This window comes from Schistocerca cancellata, chromosome 1 (assembly GCF_023864275.1).
Source record: "Schistocerca cancellata isolate TAMUIC-IGC-003103 chromosome 1, iqSchCanc2.1, whole genome shotgun sequence".
Classification (NCBI taxonomy): Eukaryota; Metazoa; Arthropoda; class Insecta; order Orthoptera; family Acrididae; genus Schistocerca; species Schistocerca cancellata.
In genome coordinates this window covers 864,922,350-864,934,360 of record NC_064626.1, presented here as the reverse complement: position 1 = coordinate 864,934,360, position 12,011 = coordinate 864,922,350, and the positions used below count along the sequence as shown (strand labels likewise).

At 39.4% G+C, this 12,011-nt stretch overlaps 1 protein-coding gene across 1 annotated transcript in view; it reads right to left on the bottom strand.

The window, feature by feature from the left end:
• LOC126189517 (MLX-interacting protein) overlaps window positions 1-3,266 on the bottom strand; it is a 401,730-nt gene extending 398,464 nt beyond the window's left edge. Inside the window, exon 1 of the mRNA XM_049930949.1 lies at window positions 2,797-3,266. Coding sequence (XP_049786906.1) covers window positions 2,797-3,119 — 323 coding nt within the window. The 5' untranslated portion in view covers window positions 3,120-3,266. The remainder of the gene's footprint in view (window positions 1-2,796) is intronic.
• Between the last annotated feature and the right edge of the window lie 8,745 nt (window positions 3,267-12,011).

Genomic DNA, 12,011 nt, shown 5'->3' with positions numbered 1-12,011 from the left:
TAGTCCTATCTGGCAATACTGTCAACAAGTCACTTTAATTGTGATAATTCCAGCTTCTGTAATATATTTGCGATTTACTTGGGAATTGGGTTTTGAGAAGAGCAGGAGAGGCAAGTAGCCTACCAAAACAATTAAACCTACGTCTTTCATACCAGCGTACCATGATGATCGAAGTGTTGTTGGAAAGAAAAATGCAGCGTACACAAGCACGACAAAAATCCATGGGCGACATTAAATCTGGCAGAAAATATGAGAGCTTCATAAGGATTAGCTTCAAGAAAATGAGTAAATCCGTCAACTTTTATGTTAATGAATACAGGAGAAAGTACAAAAGCTGATAGAAGTCGTCTCCTTCACTATTATAAAAAGACATATTTCTGTGAAATTTGTTCATATCTGATAGGCAGCTGCCAGTTACATCAATATCACAACCATATTAAAGCAGTAGTGAAGCCTCTAAATCAGAAAGCTAAATACAGAATAATAATAATAATAGTTGAAAATTATCAGATACAATAATAGTTATGTATCACATACATAAATGTAAACGGATCACACTTTGATATAGTCTGTTAGTAGTATAGATGTATCAATGTTCAATGAATAAGTCTATCCGACACAAGAAGCAGTTTATGACTAGGTCTGTGTGTTCTTTTTCATGGAAGTAGCTGTAAATTCACATTGATACTAGCCTACACTACAACATTTTCAAATAAGCATGGAGTTTTTTTTTCTCTGTTGTTGTCAACTGTTCTCATTTACATTTATTTAAGAACTTTAATACTCCTGTCTGCTGTATGGCACTTTTAAAATAAAATTCCATTATCACATCTGAAAACTACACTACACAGAAGGATAAAGTGTGAATGAGAAGAAAAATACTCATTATCAATGCACATCAAAGAGAAAATATTATGGTCAAACACAGCCAAACGTCTCTTCCATCATTCCCATATTTCCTGCTTCCACATAACTAAGGCAAATAAAAAAATCATAACATTCATAATACGCAAGAATTTAATCTTGAACCATTTCCTAGTCATCTACACTGGATGCAAATTCGATATAGGCCTAATCCTTTCTGTGAATACGATGGAATAAGAAAAGAGGATATCAATCACATATTTTTTTAACATAAACAGTATGCAAACCAGCAAATCGATTTCATAGAACTAATCCTATGTCTTCAACCACTGTCAACTACTATATTAACTTTACTTCATCAAATGATATAGTAGTTTTAAAAGTAATTATGAAATTCTTTGATAAATGCAATGTTAATCTATAAAACTCCAAAACACTGGGAGATGGCTGTATGGCCTTCAGCCAAATGTCACAAAAATAATTTTAAAAATTTATAAAGGAACAACAGAGGGAATATTACTAATTTATAATTAAGAGCTGGAGAGGCTCCAAGAACTATTTGACATTACATAAATATTTCAAAATAAGTGTTCATGCACCATACAAGCCATATCGCTCCTTAAGTTTTAAAATTATATAATCAACGGCATAGGAGAATTGTTATTATTAAAAATGTAACAGAAAATAGCAGATTACACAAGGAATCCTGCTAAGATGCTACAGTCTATAAAATAATAGAAGCAAAGTCAACATCCTTAAAACCTAAACCTCTTTTTTGGTTGGATCTCTCTAAAATTTGCAGTGGTGTGTACATAATATCAATTATAATGGGAACTAACAGAGCAATACTGATTACTCATTCAGCGAGAGAGTAAGTTCAGGCAAGTGTTGCTGGGCATAAGGTCTGTATTCTTTCATGAATTTTATGATGAAGCAAGTTCCCTAGTTACTTCAAGCATATCGGATCTCTGAGGTCTTATGTACAGATATGCAATGATGGACAGCATTACTGACAAGGAGAAGCATATAAAGTTAATAATCAATTATTTTAGTACTATGGTGATTCTATACAGATACAGGCAAATGCTAAGTGCCTGTTTATAATTTAAAAAATGAAGCTATGGTTAATGTCTCGGAACGATATGCATGTTCATATGCTGTGACTGTTGGATTTTGATGCATCTCTCTTTCACATAAAAACGAAACACACTTTATGTAATGCACTACATGTAGATATAATGATGTTGAAAGAAATCTATAGTGTCATTTTCTACAGGAATGCAATTAAAGCTCTTTCACACACTGTGTATGCATGTAAACAAACAACTTGGAAAACAAAGGATTCGCGGTTTTACTTTTTTAAATGTAGCTCTGAAAATGAAACACAGTTTTGTTTATTTTATTTATTAGTGTTACACGATCAGAGAACTTTTTACTGTTGTTTTAACTGATTGGGTTAAAAAATGCTTGTAACTTTTGTGTCACTATCACAAAGAATCAACACAGGTTACAGGCAACAATTTGTCCCGTATTTGAAGTAAATCGTATTTTTTCATATCCTACAATTCGTGTACAATACAAACGTGATTATCTCAGAGAGATGTAAGGGCTAAAACCTTCATATCAGCGTTTTAAACAGTGTTTTGGTCATTAAGAACGACAATTTTGGAAGAAAACAAACATCTTCATTGTTTACAGTATCATTTCATGAACATCAAATTACTGAGATGCTGCACTGATACGGTAAATTCGTCAGTATTTGTTGTGTTTGTCAGCTGCGACTAGCGTTTAGAACATGTGAAGCAAACACCAGGAAGCAACTACCAAGCCGTACAGGAAAGTTGCTTCAAATTACAGCATTCAAGACACACAACAAAATGACTAGCAGAACTTCTATGCGTAATTCTAAGGAGAAATGACTTAAATACTCACCTATACGCTAGGGACATGCATTGAAACAGCTTTGCTAACGATGTCTCGATGGAAACTTGTTGCGTTTTTTCTTGGCGATTTGCACTGATGAATGTCTCAGTATTAGAAATGCTAATGGCAACAGCAACCGTTTTGTTTTCTTCCTCAGGCAACGCGACTGCCACATTGAATTCGTCATCTTGTGCTTCAGCCTCAAAATCTGATACCATAAAATGTCCCGAGTGTATTGCCTCTTTCTCGGGCTTCTTCTTCCTCTCACCAAAGGAATCAGCTCCCTGCGTCATGCTGTACACTTTTCGATACGCTAAACCACTACACTGCATTTGTACTGATTTAAAAAGTATGTCAATGAAACTCAAATATGAATGTCACTACTTTTCCACTTGCGTCGGGCACTAGCCATCCTCCGAACTGTCGCCATATCACAAACAGATGTACAACGCGTATATTCACGTTAACACAAACGCACTTCTCATGAGCCAAACTTAGTTACGGAGTCGCCTCCTGAGAGCACTAGTGTTCCATTTAGTTTGTGCTCCGCATTACAGATGGCGCTGCAGTAGCAGTGACAATAGACGGTTGGAGTAACAAGTAGATTGCTCGGAGTGATGTGACATCACGCGAAAAGATGCGGAAGTATAGAATATTAAAGGTATTAGCCACGATATATTCGAAACAGGCATAGCAAAATACGTATTTAATTAATAAATTTGTCATCTGCTCAGGGCTACAATTACCGGGCTTACACACAATGTCTGTGTTTTACTAACATGCGTACATTGTTAAGCTTGCAGCGTCTTGATGTTCCCATCATATTTAGCATTTAACATTAGTAAAAGTAGTTGATTTATCGCAACAAAATACCGCTTTTAGTCTGTTTTTAAATACCAACTTGCTTTTCGCTTGTTATTTCATGACAAGTTTTCTTTACATCGTTAACATAATCACGTTCTTGCCAATCTGTCTGCAAATATCTATTGTAAAGCATGCCGCAAGCTTGTCTGGCGTAGGCCCAGAGTTCGATTCTGAGGAAGGTGACAGTTTCTTTGGGATTTGGGTGTTTTACAAAATATATTTTAACTTCGGCGTGTCTGTCGGCACGAGGGGCATTAGAGTGACGCCTACGCTCCCTCCATAGACCGTTGTTCATAATGTAGGTTACTTTCACTGTAGACAATGGTGCTTACAATGACCCCCCCTCCTCCCCCCTTTGCCAGAAATTTGACACGCCACACATGCCTAGGATTTTAATACTGGCAGCAACAACACACAAATATAACGAAACTAATAATAAATTAATAGTGTGTTTATACCAGTTCATCACCATAACATAACTTCAAAGAAAATGAAATCCAAAGGGATCCATCCTCTGAAAATTTGATGAATGTTTGCGCCATGAAATGATTTAAGAAACTTTAAAAACTATGAGAAGTCATAATTTACACACCATAAAATCAAAATGAGTACGCTCCATAATAAATATTTCACTCAGCATTAAATTTGTGAGCACAGGCCTGCGGACTATTACTAGGCAAACGTGTAAATAGGGGAATGCTACCTGTTTCAGTAGTTTCTGCCTATATTTGGCATCAGTAAATTTTTTGGAAGTTCTTTCCCTTCGTCTTGCCTTACTCAGTTTCCTCGAACTCCAAACCATGTAGGATTTTTTGTTGGAAGCAAACATAGTCAGTCCGTGAATGAGCGCCTTTAGTTGCATGAATACTTTTTCAGCTGCTCAAGCTGAAAGCCCATCCACGTGGGCTTACTCCTAGAAAGTTAACTAAAAAGTAGAATGCTTTACCATTTTCGAGAACCACAGTTTTTATGCTACATTATTCTTCTTGGCTAAAAAGTCTGGAAATCGATTCAAGTAAAAATATAAATGGTTTTGATAAATATTCTTTAGGGAGGATGAGCCTCCCTTGCATCCACGCCTAGGTAATGCTCAAATATCGGCCTGGCGCAATAATTGGTAGCTTTCTTTCAACATTGAGATCTACAGAAATGTATTGTTGTACACTTCAGTACTGTTTTAAAAGTACTTGTGAATAACAAAGTGTGGAGATATGGAACGATATGCTACAATTTTATGGACTCACAGCCACCCCAATGAAAGAAAGAAAAAGAAGAAGAAAAAAGCAGAGTGTTTCTATCGTAAGATACTGGAAACCGCAGATTACTTACAAAACAACTGTATGGGCCATGCTGAAATATTACTGGAGAGTATAGAACCGGTATCAGGTTGATCTGACAGGCAATATTTATTTTATATTTACATTACATTACCAGTAGTCGTAGTCCATGAAACCTGAAGAGAGTGGAAAGAAGTCAAGGAAGTACATTTAATTTAAGTGCAATACAGTCACAATGCTAATTATCATCATAGAAAAACTGAACCGTTAAATTTAACAGTTTATGCGACGATACGCATCGAACGAGTTTTCCAACGGAAACTGCTTTAATTCTGCCTCTAACTCCTGCATATTACCTACACGACAATGACTGTGCTCTAGTAGGTTGCTGAATACAGGTGCACCCATGTATCTGACCCTTTTCTGTAGTAAAGTTAGCCCCGCAAAGTCTTTGTAGACGTGTACTCTGATGATGTTGGTAAGGCATGCAACATGAAACTTATCAGTGCATAGATATGCGTACCTCAACTAGAAAACCCAATGCGTAGAAATAATAGTGGGTCTTGGTTCAGCTATGTTTCCAGTATGCATGACTACTGCCATAGACGATTTCAAAATGAGGAAACTAGTTTATTCTCCATAATCCCATCCAAGAATGTGTTATGGATTCCTTTCCCGGGGAAATCCAAGCGACACGGGAGGTATTTTCAAAATACAGAAGCGTATTATAATAATATTTTGTGTTACCCCCAGATACAGTTGGAAATCTACTCTGTAGGAATCAGCATGGGTTTCGAAAAAGACGATCGTGTGAAGGCCAGCTCGCGCTATTCGTCCACGAGACTCAGAGGGCCATAGACACGGGTTCCCAGGTAGATGCCGTGTTTCTTGACTTCCTCAAGGCGTTCGATACAGTTTCCCACAGTCGTTTAGTGAACAAAGTAAGAGCATATGGACTATCAGATCAATTGTGTGATTGGATTGAAGAGTTCCAAGATAAGAGAACGCAGCATGTCGTTCTCAATGGAGAGAAGTCTTCCGAAGTAAGAGTGATTTCAGGTGTGCCGCAGGGGAGTGTTGTAGGACCGCTATTCACAATATGTATAAATGACCTTGTGGATAACATCGGAAGTTCACTGAGGCTTTTTGCGGATGATGCTGTAGTATATCGAGGGGTTGTCAAAATGGAAAATTGTACTGAAATGCAGGAGGATCTGCAACGAATTGACGCATGGTGCAGGGAATGGCAATTGAATCTCAATGTAGACAAATCTAATGCGCTGCGAATACATAGAAAGAAAGATCCTTTATCGTTTAGCTACAATATAGCAGGTCAGCAACTGGAAGCAGCTGATTCCATAAATTATCTGGGAGTAGGCATTAGGAGTGATTTAAAATGGAAAGATCATATAAAATTAATCGTCGGTAAAGCAGATGCCAGACTGAGATTCATTGGAAGAATCCTAAAGAAATGCAGTCAGAAAACAAAGGAAGTAGGTTACAGTACACTTGTTCGCCCACTGCTTGAATACTGCTCACCGGTGTGGGATCCGTACCAGATAGGGTTGATAGAAGAGATAGAGAAGATCCAACGGAGAGCATCGCGCTTCGTTACAGGATCATTTAGTAATCGCGAAAGCGTTACGGAGATGATAGATAAATTCCAGTGGAAGACTGCAAGAGAGACGCTCAGTAGCACGGTACGGGGTTTTGTTGAAGTTTCGAGAACTTACCTTCACCGAAGAGTCAAGCAATATATTGCTCTCTCCTTTGTATATCTCGCGACCATGACGATAAAATCAGAGAGATTAAAGCCCACACAGAGGCATACCGACAATCTTTCTTTCCACGAACAATACGAGATTGGAATAGAAGGGAGAACCGATAGAGGTACTCAAGCTACTCTCCGCCACACACCGTCAGGTGGCTTGCGGAGTATGGATGTAGATGTAGATGTAGAATATCTTGCGAAGACCTCTTCAAAAAAGCGGCCGTTTTAACAAGTACTCCACAAAGAAAAATTGGATGGTTTTATTCAAGAGAAAGAACTTCACACATGGAGCAAATAAATAATGTGTTCATCCACCTCTGGCCGTTGTGTAAGCAGTTATTAGCCTTGGCATTGATTGACAAAGTTGTTGGATGTCCTCCTTGGGAATATCGTGCCAAATTCTGTCGAATTGACGCGTTAGGTGATCAAAATCCCGAGCTGGTTGGACGGCCCTGGCCCAAACGGTCCAAACGTTCCTAGTTGGGGAAAGATCCGGTGACCTTGCTGGCGGAGGTAGGATTTGGCAAGCGCGAAGGCAAGCAGTAGAAACTCTCGTGGTGTGTGGGCTGGGATTATCTTGCTGAAATGTAGGTCCAGGATGGATTGACATGAATGACAACAAAATGGGACGTAGAATATCGTCGACGTACCCATGAGCTCTGACTGGACTAGAATTGTCTAGAGTGATGAGTCATGCTTCGAACTGAGTCCCGATGACGAGAGAAGACGTGTCTGGAGACACCCTGGACAGCGGTGGGATACCAGTCTGACTGTTGCTCGCCATGCGACCCGACAACCAGGAGTGATGATGTGGTGTGGCAATTATTTTCATAGCAGGACCCCTTCGGCTGTCAGCCGCGACACCTGACAGTACTACGGTAAGTGGACAATATTCTACGCCCCGTTTTGTTGCCCTTCATAAAAAGCCATCCGGGTTCACATTTAAGACGCGAGAGTTTTTACTGCTTGTCTTCGTTCTTGCCAAACCCTACCTTGCCCGGCAAAGTCACCAGTTCTCTCCCTAGTAGAGAACGTTTGAAGACTTATGGGCAGAGCTCTCCAATCATATCGGGAATTATACGATCTAACGCGCCAATCGGGCAGAATTTGGCACGATATCTCTCAGGAGGACATCCAATAGCTCTATCAATCAATGATAAGCAGAATAATTGCCTGCGAGAGGACCAGAGGTGAACCAACGCGTTTTTGACTTGCTCCTATTCTGAAGCTCTTTCTATTGAATTAATCATCCACTTTTCCTGAAATTGTAATTTGTTTGTACATGTACAACACATCTAGCGACTGCCGTCCCATTCGGTTAATGCCTTCATGGCGCATACCTTTTTTTTTTTTTGTCTTAAGAGCGCATATTTATTAATGTCCTTTGTAATTACGTACCAACATTTCTCTGTTCACAAAAGACAGTGAAAAGCACGGCTATGGGAACAGGACCAAAAAATCCTCTCTGTCCTATCGCTAAGTCTAATTTCGACTGCTGCCCGGATCACAGAGACAACGGCTATGCACTTAGCAACACTTGGAAGAGTGCACTGGATAAAGAAAAATCGCAGAGAAAAACTTCTCGCACTTTACCTCCTGATTTAAGGGATGGCGCTGCAAGCAACGCGGGATAGCAACTACATCTATGGAAGTAGAGGGCACCACTTCGCTACGCGCCATATCGCTGACGTATTCCAGCCAATAAGAAGCCGTCATTTGCATATAAAAGTGGGAACCTCGCTAGTTCACGACAGTCAGTTTTAGCCCTGACGACGACCATGGAGGTAGTGGTCGAAAGCTTGGAGATTTATCCTGATTTGACGCGGCATGTACACCGAGAAATTTTTACTCAGGAAATACGTCGCGAAAGACTTCGTAGCCACTTAAATATGTTGACTAGTCAAATGCATAAATTTAATTACTCCACGTTATTATTTTTTAGTGTTGCGATTTTCTTCCCATCGGTGTATTTTACGCTCCGTGTTCAATTAAAATGTTTTTAAAAGTTTTTAATTATTTTTTTAATGAATCATCATTCTTCTGACTGGTTTGATGGGCCCGCCACGAATTCCTATCCTGTGCCACCCTCTTCATCTCCGAGTAGCACTTGCAACCTACGCCCTCAATTGTTGCCGGATATATTCGAATTTCTATCTTCTTCTACAGTTTTTACTTCTAGTATCATGGAAGTTATTCTCTGATGTCTTAACAGATGTCCTGCCGGCGTGTGTCTTTTCTTGTCAGTGTTTACCACAGATCCCTTTCCTCCTCATTCCTTGCCTTATAGGCCCACATAATTTTCAACAGTCTTCTTAGCACCACATCTCAAATGCTTCTGTTCTCTTCTTTTACGGTTTTCCCACAGTTCATGATTCACTTCCATACAATTCTGTGCTCCAAACGTACTTTCTCAGAAATTTCTTCCTCAAATTGAGGCCTATGTTTTGTTACTAGTAGACTTCTCCTTGTCAGGAGTGCCGTGTTTACCAGTGCTAGTCTGCTTTTTATGTCCTCCTTCTCCGTCAATCATGGGTTATTTTGCTGCCTAGGTATCAGAATTCCGTAACTTCACATCTGCTTCGTGATCACCAATTTTTATGTTAAGTTTTTCGCTGTCCTCGTTTCTGCTACTTTTCATTACTTCCGTATTTCTTCGATTTAGTCTCAGTCCATATTTTGTACTCATTAGATTGGTTATTTCATTCAGCAGATCATGCAGTTCTGCTTCACTTTCACTCAGGATACGAATACCATCAGCCAATCTTATCACTGATATTCTTTTACCTAGAATTTTAATTTCACTCTTGAACCTTTCTTTTATTTCCGTCATCGCATCTTCGATGTATATATTTAACAATAGGGGCGAAAGCGTACATCCCTGCCTTACATCCTTTTTAATCTGAGCACTTCGCTCTTGGTCTTCCACTCTTATTGTTGTTCCCTCTTGGCTCTTGTACATATTGTATAAACCCGTCTATCCCCATAGCGTATCCCTATTTTCCCCAGAATTCGAACATCTTGCATCATTTTACATTGTCGAACGCTTTTTCCGGGCCGACGAATCCTATGGACGTGTCTTTATTTTTCTTTACTCTTGCTTCAATTATCATCCACAAAGTCAGAACTCCGTCTCTGGTGTCTTTGCCTTTCCTAAAGCCAAACTGATCCTTAATTTTCTTTTCCATTCTTCTGTACATCATTCCTGTCAGCAACTTGGATGCATGAGACGCTAAGCTGATTCTGCAATTAAGTCTTGTAGTCTTCGGAATTGTGTGGATGATATTTTTTTCCAAAGTCAGATGGTATATCACCAGACTCATACATTGTGCACACCAACATGAAGAGTCGTTTTGTTGCCACTTTCTCCAATACTTTCAGAAATTCTGATGGATTGTTCTTTAGCCCTTTTGCGTTATTCGATCTTAAGTCTTCCAAACCTCTTTTAAATTCTGATTCTAATACTGGATCCCCTATCTCTTCTACATCGACTCTTGTTTCTTCTTCTATCACGTCATCTGATAAGTCTTTCCCCTCATAGAGGCCTTCAATGTACTCTTTCCGCCTACTCGGCCTCACCTCTGCATTTAATAATGGAATTCTTATTGCGCTCTTAAAGTTGCCGTCCTTGCCTTTCATTTCATCAAAGGTTGTTTTGACTTTTTTATATGCTGAGTCAGTTCTTCCCACATCCATTTCTTCTTGATTTCTTCACATTTTTCATACACCCGTTTCGTCTTACATTTGCTGCACTTCCTATTTATTTCATTCCTCAGCGACTTGTATTTCTGTATTCCTGAATTTCCCTGAACATTTTTGCATTTCCTACTTTCATCGAACAACTGAAGTATTTCTTCTGTTACCCATGGTTTGTTCGCAGTTGCCTTCTTTGCACCTATGTTTTTCTTTCCAACTTCTGTGTTTTCCGTTTTAGAGATGTCCATTCTTCTTCAACTGACTACCTACTGAGCTATTTCTTATTGCAGTATCTATAGCCTTAGGTAACTTCAAGCATACCTCTTCATTCCTTTGTACTTCAGTATTCCACTTCTTTGCATATTGATTCTTCCTGACTAACCTCTTAAACTTCAGCCTACTCTTCATCACTACTGAATAGTGACCGGAATCTACATATATCTGCTCCTGGGTACGCCTTAGAATCCAGTATCTGATTTCAAAATCTCTGTCTGACCATGGTGTAATCTAAGGAAATCTTCTCGTATCTGCTGGCCTTTTCCAAATATACCTCCTACTCTTGTGATTTTTGAACAGAGTATTCGCTGTTACTAGCTGAAATTATTGCAGAACTCAGTTAACCTTTCTCCTCTTTCATTCCTTGTACGAATCCCAAATTCTTCTGTAATCCTTTCTTCTACTCATTCCCATACAACGACGTTCCGATCTCACATGAGTATTAGATTTTCGTCTCCCTTTACGTGCTGAATTACCCCATCAAAATCGTAATATACTTTTTCTATCTCTTCATCTTCGGCTTGCATCGTCAGCGTGTATAGCTGACTATCGTTATCGGTGTTAGTTTGCTGTCGATTCTGATGAGAACAATCCTATCACTGAACTGTTCACAGTAACTCACTCTCTGCCCTATCTTCCTATTCATAACGAATCCTGCTCCCATTATAGAATTTTCTGCTGCTGTTGATATTACCCTATACTCATTTTATCAGAAATCCCTGTGTTCTTTCCACTTCAGTTCACTGACTCCGTCTGTATCTAGAGTGAGCCGTAGTATTTTCCTTTTCAGATTTTCTAGCTTCCCTATCACGTTCAGGCTTCTGATACTCCACGCCCCTAGTCGCAAAACATTATCCTTTCGTTAGTTATACTGTCTTTTCCTCATGATGGCCACCTTTCTCTTGGCAGTCCCCCCCTGGATTTCCGAATGGGGGCTGCTACGGAATCTTTTGCCAATAGAGAGATGATCATGACACTTTTTCACATGTCCTGCGGATACACATTACGTGTGTTTAATGCAGTGGTTTCCATTGCCTTCTACAGCTTAATGCTTGATCATTGCTAATTCTTCTGCCTTTGGGAGCAGTTTACCACCTCAAGGGAGGGGTAGTCTCCTGAACCTCTGTCCGCTCCTCCGCCCTCTTTGGCGAGGCCGTTGGCCAAATGAGAGTGACTTCTTATGCCAGACGTCTTGGGCCGCCTTTGTTGACGATTTTTACTCAAAATTGAAAACTCGAACCTAGGACTGAGGACGTTTTGTTTACTAATCAAAGATACTACTTTTTATTTTTTTTTTTTATTTTTTTATTTTTACAAAGGGAGCTAACTCGCTGACCGAAGAC